Here is an 18,477-nt window from a genome sequence, read left to right as displayed (position 1 = left end):
TATAAGAACAGCATACTTGTAAAGGTTCACACCGTCAGCATCTTCAGCTTTGAGACCTTACTGGGAAGCTGGAGACATAAGCTATATTGTTAGCACACCCATGGGCATAATGTCATACAGTCTGATCACAAACACAACTGAGATTCTCATAATTTTCTAGGATTGTTACCAGTATCAATGGTGCTTAGCTAAACAACAACATCTAGCAAATCTACAAACATAGAATAGCTGGAATAGAAGCTGGAAACAGCTGGAGTGTTGCCTTAATATTATTTTTTAATGGAACCCTATTTCATGGACAAGAAAGGCAACTCCAAAGAAAAAGTGCAAGTGAATAATCACTTTCAGTTGAAAACTGGGTTTCGGATGCCACTCAAGACTGAACTGTTGGGCCACTTTCTGCGCAGAAGAGCTAGGGAACACACAAAAAAGAAAATGCTTGTAATTCCTAGGATGACAATGCCTGAAATCAGTGCGCTGGTAACTGAGTTCAGCTGGAAAGGAGGTCCGTTTGGATGAGCTGCAAGGAGAACAAAAATGCACAGGTAAGATTTGCTTACAATCTCTCAACAGTACCAAACAGGTCTGCCTTTCCATTACAACACCCTATGCACATATGCACCTCTACACTCCCCACTGGGACAGCAACAAGCACAGGAAAGGCTCTTGCGCTGGGATGGAAAGAGAGGGCTGCTGCTTTTGTTGGATGGGAAGGAAAGGTAGCAGCGATTAACACAGCAAGCTGTGTGCAGCAAAAGGAGAATTTGCTTTTTATTATTATGTTAAAGATACCCATGGGTAGGAAGATACCAGGGAGTAATTCATTACAGGGAGAACTTTGTTTCCGTGCCAGGAAAGAAAGGTAGCTGCTTTTATGTGGTCTAAGTTAAGAAAAAAAGGGAACAAATAGTATTAGAGTTCAGAGGACAGGGTAGGTTGCTTGTGCCACTCAGTCCCATTATGAACAAGCAAGAGGTGAAATGGCCTGACAGACCCTCTGCTTATCTTGACCATCCTTTCTAAGTTATCAGCTACTCCTTGTTACCAGTAGAGAACAGTAACAGATGGGCTGAAACAAGTCCTCCAAGAGCCCAAAGTAGAAGCACCCCAAAACCTGACCTCCCCTGCAGCCCATTTCCTTCATTGCCCTAGAAGACCACATGTTCTGTCCCAGCTTCTCCATAGGCTCTTTGTCTGATTAAATGCCAGAACAGGAGCCGAAGCAGAGCTCTTCTGACTTTGAGCTGTGAACTGAGCTGGACTGCACCATAATAACCACTTTGCTGTTCTACTCCTGCATGGCATGAGCAGACTTTACTGCTTAAGTCTGATTTTTCATCTGTTAGCTGCAATGTTCCCTAACCCTCATATGTCATAGCAGCAGATTTTAATTCCAATTCCATCACAGGAATTAGAAGTTGCTATGTTGGTGGGGCTGGGTACACAAATTAAACAGCATTCCAGATTCACCAATTTCTTTCTTTATAGCATGTCAGTATTGTCTTATTTAAATGACAACAACAATCCAAAAAGAAAAAAAAAAAACAAAACAACATTCCAGCTCAGTGCATAGAGCTCAATCAAAATGGTTCATTTCCTTAGTTCTGTTTCACCCAAACTCCCTTTTATGTTTCTTGGAATTCTGATTAACTTACCAAGCTGTGAATTGTTGGTTGGTGTTTCATCTGCATAAAACAAAACAGAGATGCATTATATTTCACAAATACCTCTGCCTACCTCCTTCCCTCCTTGCAACCCAAAAGCTAATATCCCTAGCTTTATTTTCAAAGCACATCAGCTATACTTGCAACATTGACTACTAGCTTTTAACATCTCTGGTAGAACAAGGACAACAACATCAGTGACGTGACATAGCTTCATTTTTAATACGAGCACACCAGTATGAAGTTACTTAGTATTCTGTGGCAAACACACCTCAACAACAAACAACATCTTAATGCAGGAACCTCTTAATTAAAAATGTGTCCAGTTCTATTCTGTCCCTCAAAAAATGTGACCATAAGCACAGTATTATATGCAAGTCCCTTCACTGGTAATCATATTACAAGAAGATCTGTATAGGAAAAAAAATTAACCTGAGTTTTTCAAGGAAAAACACATCACTGACCATAAATTATTACAAAAATACCCTTTCCGCGTGCTCACTTTTCATTTAATGGTTACACACTGGCATTATACTCAGAGAAATATTTGTATTTTGTCTTCAGTTTTTACTTACTTACCACTGTCCATCTCAGAACTACATTTCTTGTCACTGGTTTTGCTTTTTTTGTGCAACTTGTAAGCACAGCTCACATATAAATTTGCTTTGAGCAGCTGTCTTCTAAGTTTAAGTGAGACATCCATCAAAAGCCACACAGTTTCACCTTCACAAGTAGGTACCTGCTTTGTTTCTATACACAGAGACTAAAACATTTTCTTCTGTGTGTCTCCTGTAATGACTTATTTTAGATTAACAAACAAGAATAAAGTTTCTCTGAAAAGAACAAAATGTTAGAAATAAGAGTTCAGAAATACACAGGAGAAGGACCATTACTCACTTGCAGTTACGTTATTCAGTTCCTGTCAAGGTAACTGCATAAATAGCTCTGTTACCAGAACAACTGGTGGCTAGACTAAAGGGAAGACCTGGCTAACTCAAGGTGCCTCTGCAGACACCGATGTGCACAGTAACAGCCCCGGGACAGGTGCAACCTGTCCCTAAATGTGACAAGTGAGGGGCTGCACATCTATGCAACTGCAGACCTAATTCTGGGGTACGTACTGTGGTGAGTCAAGTGCAGGAGGTGGGATGGGCTCTGTACAAATGTATCTGTACTAAAGCTGGACCAGAGTTGGCCTTGAAAACAGTAGAAGCACCTCCATGCAGCATCGCACCAGACTAAGCCAGCACTGCACCCCAGCACTCCTCATCCAAAACCAGATAGTTCAGTTCAAGTTCTCTCATGACCTTCCCCCTTTTCTTTCCTTGACTACAGTATTCAAGAACCTCACATTTTTAATGCACTTATTTTCACAATGGGAAGGGACAGTGGGAAGAAATACTGATTCCTTCTTTCTGCTTCAGAAGGAAAATTAAAGTGTGAGTCAGACTAAGTGACTTGCCCAATATCACTCCGGAAATTCATGGCAGAGTTCAGAACTGAATCCCATTTTTTTTTCAGAGTACTTCCCGTCAAACCATCCTTCTGTCAGGAGTTGGATGTTCCAAAAACATACTATGGACACACAAAAATATGTCTAATCTAAAAAGATTTAGCCACATATCTTAAGTAGAAAACACCTAAAAAAATATTATTTTCCATTTCTAGCCCTATTCATGTTTTCATTAAAAAAAAAAACTCAACAGTTAACAAGAAATTATAAAATAGTTTATCCTTTCTTTGGGGTCATTAAACACCTGTGGACAGACCTTTGTTTGCTTGATGTTATGCAGTATTTAAAGGTAATTGATGAGGTTTTGTGTTTTTTTTAATTGTGAAAATAGCATTCACAACATTTGAATCATGAACTATATTACCTAATAGGGGTTGCTCACATAACAAGCTTTGTCCCTTTTCTATTTGCTGCCTAAGGTAGAATGCCTCTATCATTCACGTTTGTCTGAGTAAATCTGTCATTCATTTCCCATAAGTACTCACACATGTAGCTTCAAAGTTAGTTCTTTCCACTTTTTTTAACCAATCAGATAGCAGCAACTCAATTGGGACCATGCATAATGCAGAAGAAAGCTACTCATTTTCATTGCAGAAATGTTACTTGTAACAGAGAGTATTTGTCCTGAAAATGGTCTCTCGCTAGATGGTTCCTGATTCTGGAGAGCCAGTTGTTCTCTCCGTATATGTGGGCACAACCACTTTGTACATAAAGATTTATTCTCAAGTGTTTGAATTATTTTTTCTAGACAGGTTCAGTCCTGTTCTCAGCTTCCTAAATCTAAGACTGCTGAAATCGGTTGCTTAACTGCAACTACTTATAAATACCTGTAAACTGAATTTCTTAAACATTTTTCAAGTATTTTATTTTTGTTATTTTGCAAATAGCAGTCAAAAATTCTTTTCAGAGACTGCAGGTTGCATTTAGAGCTGCTTTTTTATTTAAAAAAAAAATGCCAAATTTTATTTGGCAATAAAAACTGAAATAATGGCATTCTACCTTGAATTTAAAAGCATAGATTTTGGCCCACTCTGATTAGAATTTACAGCATGTTTGCTCTATTTCTTTTTTATAGCTGAAGGCTAAGCATAGCATGTATTAGCTTTATGCAATACTTAGATAAAACCCCACAGGTGAAGCTGTAAGAAATGGTGAATAGAAAGTGACAGTGAATATTCATTAGCTGTCCAAATTAAATTGCAACACTGAACACAGTACCTTAAATTCCATTATCTTCAGTGAAATCTGACAAAAAAAGAAATCAACCCACTGTGTGTGGGCTTTTATAATGACCTTATATGCATAGCAGTATCCCATGGTGATTTACTGGGGTAGGGAGGAAGCATGTGAGAGCCAAACTCACAGAGTTGCGGTCAACGGCTCAATGTCCGAATGGAGACTGGTGACGAGTAGCATTCCTCAGGGGTCAGTACTGGGACTGGTGTTATTTAACATCTTTGTCAGTGACATGGACAGTAGGATTGAGTGCACCCTCAGCAAGTTTGCCGATGACACCAAGCTGCGTGGTGTGGTGGACACGCTGGAGGGAAGGGATGCCATCCAGAGGGACCTTGACAGGCTTGAGAGGTGGGCCCATGCAAACCTCATGAAATTTAACAAGGCCAAGTGCAAGGTCCTGCACATGGGTCAAGGCAATCCCAAGCACAAATACAGGCTGGTCAGAGAATGGCTTGAGAGCAGCCCTAAGAGGAAAGATTTGGGGGTGTCAATAGATGAAAAACTGAACATGAGCCAGCAGTGTCTGCTCGCAGCCCCGAAGGCCCACGGAGGCCAACGGTGTCCTGGGCTGCATCAAGAGAAGCGTGGCCAGCAGGTCAAGGGAGGTGATTCTGCCCCTCTTCTCTGCTCTCATAAGACCCCACCTGGAGTACTGTGTTCACCTCTGGGGCCCCCAATGCAACATCGAGCTGTTGGAGCAGGACCAGAGGAGGGCCATGAAGATGATCAGAGGGATGGAACACCTCCATATGAGGACAGGCTGAGAGAGTTGGGGTTGTTCAGCCTGGAGAAGAGAAGGATCCAAGAAGAAATAATAGCAGCCTTCCAGTACCTGAAGGGGGCTACAAGAGAGATGGCGAGGGACTTTTTACAAGGGCAAACAGTGTCAGGATGAGGGGTAATGGATTTAAATTGGAAGAGGGCAAATTTAGGCTAGATACAAGGAAGAAATTTTTTAGTATGAGGGAGGTGAGACACTGGAACAGGTTGCCCAGTGAAGCTGCCCCTTCCCTGGAGATGTTCAAGGCCAGGCTGGATGAGGCTTTGAGCAACCTGGTCTAGTGGAAGGTGTCCCTGCCCATGGCAGGGAGGTTGGAACTAGATGATCTCTAAGGTCCCTTCCAACCCAAAATATTCCATGATTCTATGAACAGAAGTATTATCTCAAAATTTCTACCAAAGACTCCTACAGTAGGGGAAAAATACCCAGTAAACTTATGGAGAATCCACCCTTTCTCTAAGTCACTGCAAATTTATACTAAACTGCAAAACATTTCACCAGGTTTCTGAAATTCCAGCAGTCCATAGAAAAAGTTTGCTCATTCATACCACTCCTTGTAATGATGGGGCCAGCAGAGATAACAGCATTGCCAGAGGTGCTCTGAGGGCTCCAAGTTGTCCTCCCACCAGCATCTCTTCTTTCTCTGTTACTGCAAATCTGAGCGGTTAATCAAAACAATCACAGTTTCAGACAATGGAATTATTGCCCTTCTGTGCTTCCTGCTTCAATGTAAACTCTTTTATAAGCAATACTACAACTTTGATTTTATTTCTTAGTATGCATTATATTACTTTGCAATAAAAACAGCTGCAATATTCCCTAGAAGTGTATCTTATAAATGCCTGTCTTCCTGTTGTATTTTGCCTCACTTTGTTTACAGAGCTACATTGTTGTTGTGTACAAGATCCATCTTATAGTATATTAAATTTTCAGTAGTTAATTTCCCAAAGCTTTGTTTACAGACAGTTTTCTCCAACAAATGTGTTTGCTTGACTAGGGATAGAGGACATGCTACAATCCCTATTCTAGCAAGCTTCTCAAGTTCAAGTTCAAACATTTTCCATGGAGTTCTAAATAGCAATGACTGACACTAAAACAATCCCCAGCACTCTGTCACCTAGAATTCACCTTTAACATCTCTAACTTATCATCTACCTTAATCTTGGGTACTCAACTATGCTTCAACCAAGATCATTTCTTTAATTTCAACTTTTTGTGAAAGAACTTCGAAAACCTCAGAACATAAATCCTTAATAGAAACAATGAATTTTTAGAAGTGCAACATAAAAGTATAAACTAACATACAAAACATCAGAATTATACTGAACGAACAGAATTTTAAAATCATAAATGGAAAGGAATTGATACTGTATTCTGAAGACATCAACACAGAATATCCTATGTTTATATGCTTACATGTTTCCATTTCCAAAATTATTTGTTTCTGATGGTCCTAAAATGAAACAATTTTTTAATTGACATAACTTAATGAACTTCATAATAGCACTTTCCAAATTATAAGGGTGGTGGTAATAAAATATAGGGAATGTAGTAGGTTGGGTTTTTTTCCACTATCAGAAACTCTTTCAAATTTTCCTTGTCAGTATAGCTGCACTTACTATAGCTTTAAGTTTTCTGTAATTTCTCTTCTAAAATATTTATCTTCATCAACTGTGATTGTGGATACCTTGTTTCTTAGATGCTATCCTAAGAATATCAGCTCTGAAGCTGAGTTGTAACTTTTAAAAACGAATCAAGGACCAATAGGCAAAGAGGTAATTTCTCATGTGTTCAATAACCTGTGTTTTGCAGGTCTAGTATTATTCCATCTCCAGTTGACAGTATTCATTGTCCTGTTCTTCATCAGTTGTTTTACATTCCTTCAGACACACAAAACATTCTTACTTCAGACTCTACAAGTCACCCTTATTCTGTGCCATCCAAACTTCCTCAGCATTTGGATGCAGAATAACTCCAGTGTGTCTATTTTGTATGCAGGTAATTAACAGTAACTTCCATCTATTGAAACTTACTGGCACAAGAAAGGGACAGTCATCTGCTCTGCACAACTTTGTCACACAGTGAAGGAAGACTGTAGACATCTTCTGGTTCTTGTGCTTCACAAAGCGAAACACCTCAAAGGAAAACCGGCCCATTTGGCTCTTGCCATTTTCAATTATAGTTGTCTGCGGGTCCTTGTCACAGCTATTTTTTGTAGAGAAGATTAAAACTAGGATAAGCAGCTGTATGATTAGTATTTTGAAGCTCTTAGCTGAGAAAAAGATAACTTAACCAGCAAGTTCAGTGCTTTAGCTCCTTAGAAAAGAACACAGTGCTCTAATGTCCAACACAGGCAGCCACAGTCTGCCTGTTAGGATGCACAGTCCTGTGCTGAAACGCATTCATACAAAAACATTATGTTTTTATTTGTAACATCACAGATATAACCAAGGTATCATTTAATTCCAGTGCCCAAAGAAACTTGAAGCCTGAAGCAAAAAGTAGTCAAGTATGCTAACTGGTATAGACAGGTAACTCCAAATGAAGACAGTATCTCTCCAGCAACTGTCACTGATAAAATTTAATCTGAGATACTGCCAAGATGTTTTTCAAAGTTTCATTTCAAGTAAATGTTATTACTGGGAGTAACAGCAGAAACATCTATTTATCTTTAATTATTTGCTTAACTGCTTTCCTGAACTGAAGCCTATGATGTTTTATATCGCTGTCATTCACCACAAGGGTACCTTTGGTAAAACAAAGGCCAGTTTAGCCATTCAGTTTGGGTGTTTATGGTATCTCTAGTAAACCCATTCTAGATATTTGCTTCTCTACCTTCACAATTTTTACGACTTTGCACTTGCTTCTATGTTTATGTTCACAAACAAGATAAATTCTGACACATTATCTATAAGCCTAGTCCTCGGTCCTCCCTGCTAATATTGCTTAAACTTACCAGGCAGTTTAGAACACCACTATTGGAGAGATTTATAAGTATTTTTTAAAAGGAAGACTCACAAAACACTGGGTTTGCACAGGACCTACCTAAAAAAAAGATCGTATCGAAGATCATCGCTAGGATTACCAGATGGCGTGGTGTAACAGTAGTCCATCAAAACATTCCACCTGCACAAGGAGCAAAGTGATAGATGAGAGGAACTGGTAATGTACGAGTAGGGGTGGAGAGTGAGTGAGACAAGATTAAAAGACAGCACAGGCAAGTGTACAAACTGATAACGCAGGCTGTTACAACTGAAGCTGAGCTACCATATTTAGCAGGTCATGTACAAGTCATTCTGCAGTCCCAATATATTGCCTGTTCCCTCCCACGACTTAGAAAACTAAACAGCACACCACACTAGCAGTACTGCATAAAACAAATCATTTGGTTTCATGCAAGTACAACAGCATACCAACACACATGTTGTATACCTTCTTCTCAGACGTCATGGCCACACAGAACTAGAAATCAAAACCATACCACTTTTAAAAGCCCAGAAGTTTGTCACTTAATCTTACAGAAGCCCTTTCTTAAATAATGGCAATACAGGATTTAAAGTATAATTCAGGAAAACTTTCATAATGAGGACAGCAGCAAGATATACATTCACCAGCAAGGACCTGATACCCTCCAGCAAGGGCAATGATTATCAAACACCAACCATTATTTTAACATACAAAAGGTTATAACGAAAGACAGCTGCTTCTAGATCGGAAAAAATTGCAACACCAAGAACTAAATAGCAAGCAAGACAAGAAATAACATCCTTTATGGTACCTGCCATCAAGGTTGGTTGCTCTTACAGCTGCATATATTTTGGTTTTCAAAGGTAAACCTGTGCTTGGAATAAGGAGCTGCTGGCTGTAGGTTGAATCCTGAAAAACAAACATTGACTCAGTGTACCAGAAATCCCACTGTAACAACTCATCTGCATCTGCAGACTAAATTCCTATCTAATTTTTGTGACCTTTCTACATAGGAGAGTCATTTACTCTGTCCTCTGTAAGAGAAAAAGAAAAAAATCGGTGCAAGAGAATTTGCCTACAAGTTTGTCTGTAAAGACCAACAACACTTGACTAGCCTTATCCTAAGTACTTTGGGGAATCTATAATTTTAGGAAGTGGTTGGATCTGTGATTAAAGAAAAGGTATAATTCCTTGACACCCCAGTACATCTCCCAGCACCTACAAGCAAATATAGAAGCTACTCTAGTTTTCTAAAGGAGCAGATTAACTGAGTTGTCACATGCACCCTTTTCCAGGAAAGATTGTTCAGGTTATGTTGTGATTTGACCCACACAGCAGCCCACACCACACATCTGCTCACTCATCCTTCCCTCTCCCAGGCATAGAGGAGAGACTTAAAGGGGTAAAGGGAAGAGACTCATCATAGAGTCATTAAGGCTTGAAAGGACCTTAAGGATCATCAAGTCCAACTGTCAACCCACACCACCTAACTCACTAAACCATGTCCCGAAGCACAACATCTACACGTTTCTTGAACACCTCCAGGGATGGTGACTCCACCTTTGGGATGGTCACCCCCCCACTCCCCTGGGCAGCCTGTTCCAATGCCTGATCACTCTTCCAGTGAAGAAATTTTTTCTAATATCGGTTGAGATAAGAACAACTTTAAATTACAAAAAAATTGAAAATAATAATAATAGTAATATATACAAATATACAAATGAATGATACACAGTGCAATTGCTCACCACCCAATGACCAAGGCTCAGCCCATTCCCAGTGAATTATCCCAGAGCAGAGAGAGTCCCGAAACCTCAATCCCAGAAGAGAGAAAAGCCCAACAGTCTGAGATCAAGAAAGCTGACAGAGAGAGAGCATGAGAACAAACTGTCAGAGAGAGAGTGAGCCACAAAGAGCTTTTCCAGACAGCCCCTCATAACACACTGGGCATGACGTGCATGATACGGAATATATCATTGTTCTATTTGGGTCTCAATCCTAAACCTAAGGTCGAATTCTAGGCTAGTAATCTGGACTGTGCTCCCACCCAGCTTCACCTGCACCTGCAGGCACTGGCATAGCAGAGATGCCGGAAAGTCCTTGACTGTCCTGGCAGCAACTATAAACATTGGTATGTTATCAGCCTCCTTCTCAGCACAAATCCAAAACACAGCCTCTTACTAACTACTATGAATAAAGTTGACTCTGTCCCAGCCAGAACCAGGACAGGTTATTTGATTTAGTGGAGATAGCAATACCACCAGGTTTTATATATCTTAAACTGTAGTCTGGAAGAACAGATAGAGTCTGTTATCCAAAATGTAGCTTCTATGGAAGTTGGCTTTTTGAAGGTTCAAAGTAACAAACATTGTCCTTTGAATTCTAGTATTTCAAAAATGCTATATCAAGAAAGCTACATATAACATAAAAGTTGAGAAATCCCCACATACTACTACATAGACATAGCTGTTTTTTCTGATTTCTTGTTCAAAGGCTGAACCATTAATGTCACTTTAGCAACAATGCCATGAAGCAGATCTGAGTGACAGACATTAATTCAGCATATCAAAATGCACTTTCTGGTAATGTCACCTATGTCACATTGGTTGCTAATCCAGAAAGCACAGGGACTTAGCACGTTGAAACCTCTTGCAAAAGGTCAAAACACTCAATACAGATGAAAAACTTTGTTAAACAGAATTTTGACCAGATTCAACGTGGCAGGCAAAACCAAGAGCAGCAGCTGACAGCAACAAGAAGGATTAAGCACATAGATCAAGTATTTTTCAGAGGAAACAATGTCCAAATTCACAGCATGCCCAATATTCACAGGCAGCATTAGAGGCCTTGGAAGATATACATGCACACACAGACCAGCTCTGCAATACACACAAAGCAAATCCTTGAAGATCCGTTCAAGTGATATCAGATAAGTTCGCCTTCTTTAAAATTCACTATATATTTCTCTAATGCTTAGCTCTGTCACATTTTGCAAACCAATTAAGGAGTCTACAGCAAGTCTCTCACTGTTACATTCCATAGTTTTTTCCTTAAAAGGCAGTTTTTATTGGCTTAGACAGTCACTTACAGAAAGGCCTAAAAGCACATAACCACTTAGGCTCGGTGAAAGCCCATTAAACATTTTGCTACCGAACTCTGAGTCTATCATAATGGCTCCTCTTGTCTTTCCTAACATTAACATGCTACTACCACAAAGTAAATGTAAACATCACCTTGTGAGGGAAGATGGAAGGGAGCTGAGAAGATGAAGTGTCGATGTTAGGAAATAACATTACAGACGAATTTTCAAAGTATGGCTGCTCACAGACAAGAGCCACATCTGTACACAACCACTCACCAATACCAAGGGTGGACAGGAACCTCAGGGTCCCTCCCAAAAACCAGGACTCTCTAACAGGTATGAAGTGAGCCCACAGTATCAGAGCTCACAAGACCATGGGTGTCCCAAGAGGCACTCACAACCTGCCAGACTGCAGGCAATGCACAAGCTAGCTGTGTATACACCCAGCCCAAGGACGTGAACCAGAAAAGCACATCCATCACTTCCATCTGCCAGCCTTAGCTGTACTCATACTACTCATACTAGTGCTACTCACTAGAGTAATACGACTGAAATCAGAAGGATAAGACACCTCTGTTCATGGATGACTTACAAACTCACTGGGGTAGGGAGGACGAAAGCTCAGTTTGGCATGTGGTGTTTGAGAAAAAAAATGTGCTCAGGACAAGAATCAATAGCATTTATACCTGACTGTGTGCAGAACTGGGCCCTGAAAGGCAGCAAACACATGGTGGGTCAATCTTTGTCCTGACTGAGGACTTTGGCTATCCTCACTCTGTCTCATCTTTTTGGTCACAGCTTTATTGAAAAATGAGAAAAGTATAATCTGTTAAAATTAAGATTATAAGTTGTTATTTGGAAATCTGTTCTGTCAAGCAAACATGATTTTTTTCAAGCATGCCTTTGGAAAATGTCCTGTTACAATATTTATACCTCATCATGTTCAAAGCGTAAAGCATTGACTTTTAAATCAGTTGCATGACTTATAACTCAGCGTCATGATGGCATGAATAATAGTGCAAAAAAATCTGATTCATAATTTACAAAAATGTTGTTTGATAGATTGAAAAATTTATATTTAAATCAGGTATTTAAAATGTATGAATAAAAATTTTAATCAACACGAAAATATCATTTCAGGGATTAATGTTGTTAAGTAGAGGTCTGTGCATTTTTCACATTTTACTGTCACCATCCACATTTACATAGTAAAAGCTTATACAATAATGCATATTTAGGTTAAATTATGTAAAACATATGGAAGATGTGTAAAGCTGTTAAAATTAACCCTTAAAATCTTGAAAGTCCACACAATGAGGCAACAAGTGCAGTGGTCTATAGAGTTGGAACAAATCCCAGATCCTTCACTACAATTACAGATAATCAAAACACTCTGATGAGGCCAGAACATAAAAATACCACAGCAAAAGTGCTACAGTTTATTGCTAAGGGAACAGGCCTAGAATATTTTTACAGAATTCTACAGAATTCTCTCAGTATTCATACAATGTACCTATACACATATACATACACATATACATACACACACACATATACTCAATAAATGCAAAGTATGCACTCTGGAGTATGATTATTAGTAGTAGTACAAGTGATCATTCACATGGCACTACAACCTGAAAGCCAGAGCTGTAAATTGAGGAACCGTATGAATATAGGAAGAAAAGACTCTGTGTGTCCTCAAAGACCAGCATATAAATACACAACAGGTACATGCAAACAAAAAGGGCAAGAGAAGTCAGAGATGAAAGACGCCCAGATGAAAGGCCTGGTTCTTCACGGAAGGACTGGGAAGAGAACAGCAAATAATGAAGTGGAGTCTACACTTTGCTCTGCGAATCCAGTTTGCACCCACATAGTGCCGAGATGGATTTAGTCCAGGTCATACTACTGTGTTTTATACTCACATTGTAAAGCAACAAATTCAAGGTGCTGATAAATGTACCATTGTTCTCTCTTACAGAAATAGCAGCTGATGACCTACAACAGGACCAGAAACCAAAAACCATCATGAAGGTATTTTATTTTTGTGTTTACATACTTCAGTGGTTTTTATCATTAAAATAACTCCAGTCATGTCACAAGGAATTAATTTATGCAGTTGGGTTATAAACTTCATAAATAGGAATTTATAGTGGAAATACTGACAGAACTTTATGCAGAAAGTAATGGATTACTGTTGAAAACATGAATCAGAAAAATAATTATCAGAGAAGCAAAGTGACAAAATGGAACCCACTTCTGATGATGTACAAGGTTTGGTTTACTCACTGAAATATATTTCTCTTGCATTCTATATGCACATGCTTACAAACTATTGGAAGAATTTCCATTTTCTTGCTGCTACCATCTGAATTTTACAGGAAGTTTTACATTATCTAAGGCTCTCTCCATAAACTATGCTATCTCATACAATGATGCTACAGAATTTCCTTTTCCTGTGCACCACGTCTTCTTTCAGTGCTTTTTCCATTCCCTTTACTCTCGCACAGCTAAAAATTGCTATATTGACAATACTGCTATGGCATGCATGTATTCAGGTGTGTATGCATACATAAGGGATTACATAAACATGGAAATGAAACACACAGAAATGAAAAGCACACTTACGAAGCAAGCTGGGTATTGTTAACCAAGTACTCCAGTGGATAGCTACAGCTAAATTTGTACAGAAGCCCAGGCAAATAGCTGATAATCGTTGGTGGGTCTGGTGTATCAATATAGCCTGAAACATTACCTATCTGCACCACTGAGGTATTTCCATAAGCATTGATACCTCGAGCTGAGGATACCTATTGAGGGAGACAGAAAACAACTATCATCAGAAAGTTAACTGTGGAACAAAAGGTACCTAAGGACACTGATGCTTTAGCCCATAATTTATGCAGAGATAACTTCAGGAAATCCTTCAGTTTAGTTTAATAACTTGTCCCCTGCGTTCTCTTTTTCACCTCACTGAAATCATGCGTATACAATTCACAAGTGATATAAAAGAGACTTGAGGAACATTTGAAAAAACCTGATGAACTCTGGAAGCATTTTTTTTGGTAGGTACTTTTCTTCTGAGCATTCCCAGTGAATTTATGTGACTGGGAAAAGCTGAAGGAACTTTTCTATCACAGTTAAAAACTTATTAGCTTAAAATGAGCTTCCATATGCAATAACAAAGTCAATATACAACCAATTTTATTCACAGAAACAATATTCTGTCACTCTTGAACTTTGTTTTTGGCACATCAAAACCAATGTACTTTATAAGCAGATACAAGCCAAATCACTGACCTCTGAGTCTGTATTTTTGTCTACGTTATACATCTCAAAATCTAAATTATAAACTATGTGCAAAGAAGCACTGTCAGAAATGCAAGAGCTGAAAAATAATACAACCTTAACGCCAATGCAACCTTAATTCAGTCCCTGGACATGTGCTATCCTGTGTTGCTCAGGCTCACAGAGTGTACAGAGCCAGCAATGTAGCTGTCCAGAAAACTGAAGGACAGCCTTCCCTCCTGGTAGCAGCCTAGTCCCACTCTGCCTACTGATCTGAATAAAGGCATGGTTTGTGAACTTATCTGCTGTTCTCAAAGTACTTTCTCAGTAGGCACATACACAATAAGGCTAATGAACATAGCACCGGACTTTCACTGTAGCATTTCTTTGGTATAACTCTATTAGCAAAACAGATGCTTTCAATAGCTTTAGAATACACAGTTTCTTAAAAAGACATTTCATTATGGAAGAATATTGCTGAACCTTTTTAATTGAAATTTTAAAAGAAAACTCAGCCTGAGGCAAATAGGTCACAGAGCATATCAAACATTTCAGCCCAGTTCAGCAAAATTATTGGCAACAGAAAACAGGAGGTTTGTTATAAAAACTGGCAGGTATCATGAAGTGCAAGTGTGAATTACAGATGGGATAAAAGCCTTAAAAATAAAAAATGTTTACACTTGTTTTTGTAAGTTATTCATAGATACTTAGATACAAGTCATCACTGTTTGTAAAATGTTATATACTCACAAATGGTACAATTCTACCTTGGTTTAGAAGGTTTGAGAGCTGACCTACCCACCAACCACACATTCAGATTGAGATAGCTTCATTGAGGATAATGAAATTACACTAGTACAAAACAGACCGCAAAGTCAGCTCTTGGATCAGATTCTGGTTCCAAAAATCTCATCCACAGCTAAAGATTTGATTTAGTCATTAGCTGTACAAAGATGTGCATTATCCATGCACAAAACAGCAACATAAAATGTAGACACTGAAGTCAAATACCATGCAAAGCATCATAGCACAGAGTGCCTGTGCATTAAGAGATCAGAGCTGAACATACAAATCTGAACTTCAGTCCCACATCTTTACTTTTGTGTCATGAATTGAGTGCATAGGTAGATAACCCTTTGTGTCAATCATTCATAATTTGCTTGAAAACTTCAGTTTGTTGCCAGGCAGTTCCATATTGAGCTGAGACCTTCCAAGGAGGTGCAAGACCTCAAGGCACTGCTAGCAGAGGTGTTTACTGGGGGTTGGGCCCCCTGGCCAGACTACGTCTCCTGAGTTGTTCAGTCATTGCCTTATCACAGAACATGCAGATCAGTCAATCAGTCAGCAAGCCCTTCTTATAACAGCACAGCAGTAGGTACCCAGAGGATAGCTCTCATCTATCTAACCCACTCTTAAAAACACTTTCCTTTCCTTTTCCAAGTGGGTATTTGAAAAGTTTCAGCAAAAGTTAAGGCATGTTCAGCAAGAGTTTTAAAAGTGGCCTGGAAAAAAAATCATTTTTCCACTAAAAAAAACATTAAAATGAAAAACATACTTTCTAATCAGAGAACAAATGTGTGTCCCACAACATCTTCTCATTAATAATCAAGATTATAAATTACTGACTTTCTCTGGTTTTCTCTGACGTATATAACATACCGCTATCTGGGCAAGAAAACAAACATTATCTGTAAAATATACAACGCTGTCAAGTCCATTCACTTGATCCTATGCATAAACAGCCATGCTACAATTTCACTTTGACCTTGTCTTACCACTAAAGTGTTTCCACAGGATTCCAAGGTACTCAGATTGATGATGAAAATGACGACTGCTGGAAAGGTGTTGTTATTGATGAAGCCCCTGCAGTGGGCATCCCCGTGCTTCCCATTCAGTGCCAGATCCGTCTCAGAATAACCAGAGAAAAGAACTGTGCAAAAATTTATTTTCATAGTAATTGTCTGTACTCCACAGAAAACATTGATATCTCGTTCAGCTGCATGAAAAATACAGGGAAAGACACTTTAAGAAGATGTATTTCAACTAAACTCCATATAATTATTGTAGCAGTTAGTCTAGTGTTGTAACTTCTGATCAAATAAATTTTAAGACCCCAGTCACATCAAACTATTGGAATATAAAGGTCAGAATTGCATTATTCTGAAGAACAGATTTGACTTTACGGCTTCACTGAAGAGAAAACAAGAATTAATATGGCAACATAGTCTACCATGCAACAAAACCACTATTCCAAAATTCCCCAGCAAATCATTCAGAAGCACATTCATAAACCGAAGCACTGCGATGCAGTGGAAAACAGCAAGTGGTTAAGTATTTGGAGTCTGATTAAACAGCCTCCTTCTGGAACAGAAATTTCCAGTGACTTTGAGAAACTCAGGAGGCCAAGCTCTGCCTTCCAGCCCACTCTGGCATGGAAGTTGGATGTGTTTGTCTGAGGTTGTCTGGAGTCCACTTTGTATGAGAGTGAAGTCTCAGGCTGTGCAGACTTCAAAGTACAACCAACAGCTTATCAGAGCATTTTATTATGTTATCTTTAAAGCTTTTTTTTTAAGTACCATCAACTTCAGCTTCAATGAAAAATCAGTTGCCTCTTGAAAGACAATGATCAATACTATAAAGCGTTTTGCAATCTTTCATTTGTACATCATGACAATACAAAAGACCTAGAAAACTGCAATTGTTACAACTGATCAATTTTTGAACAACAGCAAAAAAAACCTTCTTGGATGAATTTGACCTTTTATTTGAAAGTTCTGAAGATTTCCATGTACTTGAATGGAAAAGCATCAGGTTAGGATATTAGGCACAAGCAACAGTTTGTTTTGCTTTAGAGCTATAACATAGCTTTTCTGTAAGCTCTTCTCTGCCTGTAGATGACTGGGGGGGCTACTTTGCTTTTTTTTCCCCATAGTGTTTTACACAAAGACATACTGCATTGTATTAAACACAGACATTACTCCTTTATGTAGCAACTCATTTATTACATCTGCTTAAAGATTAAGTGTTATTAAAAATCGCAGAACAACTTCAGTCAATACTATACCATTAAGCCTGCTGAAATGAATTGTTTCACTGCATTGTCACAACAGAGAGGAAATGAAATCTCCATTACAATGAGCTAGCTCTTCCCCCATGGTACAGGAGCATTAGCAGTTTAATTTAGACAGCTTTAATGGTGGCTTTAAAGCCAAAACAATCAAGTGCAGGAAATAAAAGGCTAAACTCAGTCCTGAACTAATGTGGTGATAAATGTTACTCACCGGGTGTAAATTTGGGCAGAAAGCTATTGGAGGCAAGACAGGAGTGGAAGTGATTTGGCATGAAATTCTCCTGGTTTGTACATATACATAATTGCACTAACATAACATACAAAGATCAAGAAGCATGCCTTGGTATTCACTACATGAGGACCATTATGATCCATTTAATGGGTACACTAAGGTAGAGGGAACGGTACAGAAAGGCAAATGGCAAAGTGGATTATTTGGACCAATGCATATTTGGACAATGCATATTCTAAAAAATTGCAGGATGTAATATAAAGTAGCTCAGTTAATTTTATAACTCACTTCAAGTCTTTTAAAAAGCAGGATATTACTTCAACTGTTAAAGGTACCATTACCACTTGCAAAATTCTCATCTGATACTAGGGCAAAGGAGACCATACAGTACAAAAAAAACCTTTGTGTATACAGGAAGATAAATGACCTTTTGAGACTGAACCTTCTCTGCCCACTACTTTACAAGAAAGTATTGTTGCCAAATTAGTCCATTCTGGAATTAAAACATTATTTGTTCAGAAACTAATCTGAAACCAGGTGCAAACAGATCTAATGTTCCTTTAGATGCTAAATATCTGGCTCATTTCTTGTGAATTTAGAAAGATAAATATTATTCCTATATAAGTTTAAACAAAAAATAT

General features: G+C 38.7%; 1 protein-coding gene across 1 annotated transcript in view; it reads right to left on the bottom strand.

Moving 5' to 3' along the window:
- Positions 1-344: 344 nt before the first annotated feature.
- ZPLD1 (zona pellucida-like domain containing 1) overlaps positions 345-18,477 on the bottom strand; it is a 21,533-nt gene continuing 3,400 nt past the window's right edge. Inside the window, exons 2-10 of the mRNA XM_010084652.1 lie at positions 16,310-16,530; positions 13,875-14,056; positions 13,172-13,244; positions 8,976-9,073; positions 8,243-8,323; positions 7,231-7,402; positions 5,746-5,854; positions 1,656-1,685; positions 345-520 (exon numbers count right to left, since the gene is read on the bottom strand). Of these exons, the coding sequence (XP_010082954.1) occupies positions 345-520; positions 1,656-1,685; positions 5,746-5,854; positions 7,231-7,402; positions 8,243-8,323; positions 8,976-9,073; positions 13,172-13,244; positions 13,875-14,056; positions 16,310-16,530 (1,142 nt within the window). The remainder of the gene's footprint in view (positions 521-1,655; positions 1,686-5,745; positions 5,855-7,230; positions 7,403-8,242; positions 8,324-8,975; positions 9,074-13,171; positions 13,245-13,874; positions 14,057-16,309; positions 16,531-18,477) is intronic.

The sequence above is a fragment of the Pterocles gutturalis genome, unplaced genomic scaffold, assembly GCF_000699245.1.
Source record: "Pterocles gutturalis isolate BGI_N339 unplaced genomic scaffold, ASM69924v1 scaffold5805, whole genome shotgun sequence".
In the NCBI taxonomy this organism is placed as follows: domain Eukaryota; kingdom Metazoa; phylum Chordata; class Aves; order Pterocliformes; family Pteroclidae; genus Pterocles; species Pterocles gutturalis.
The sequence above is the reverse complement of the archived record's forward strand: the minus strand, read 5'-3'. Positions and strand labels throughout refer to the sequence as shown.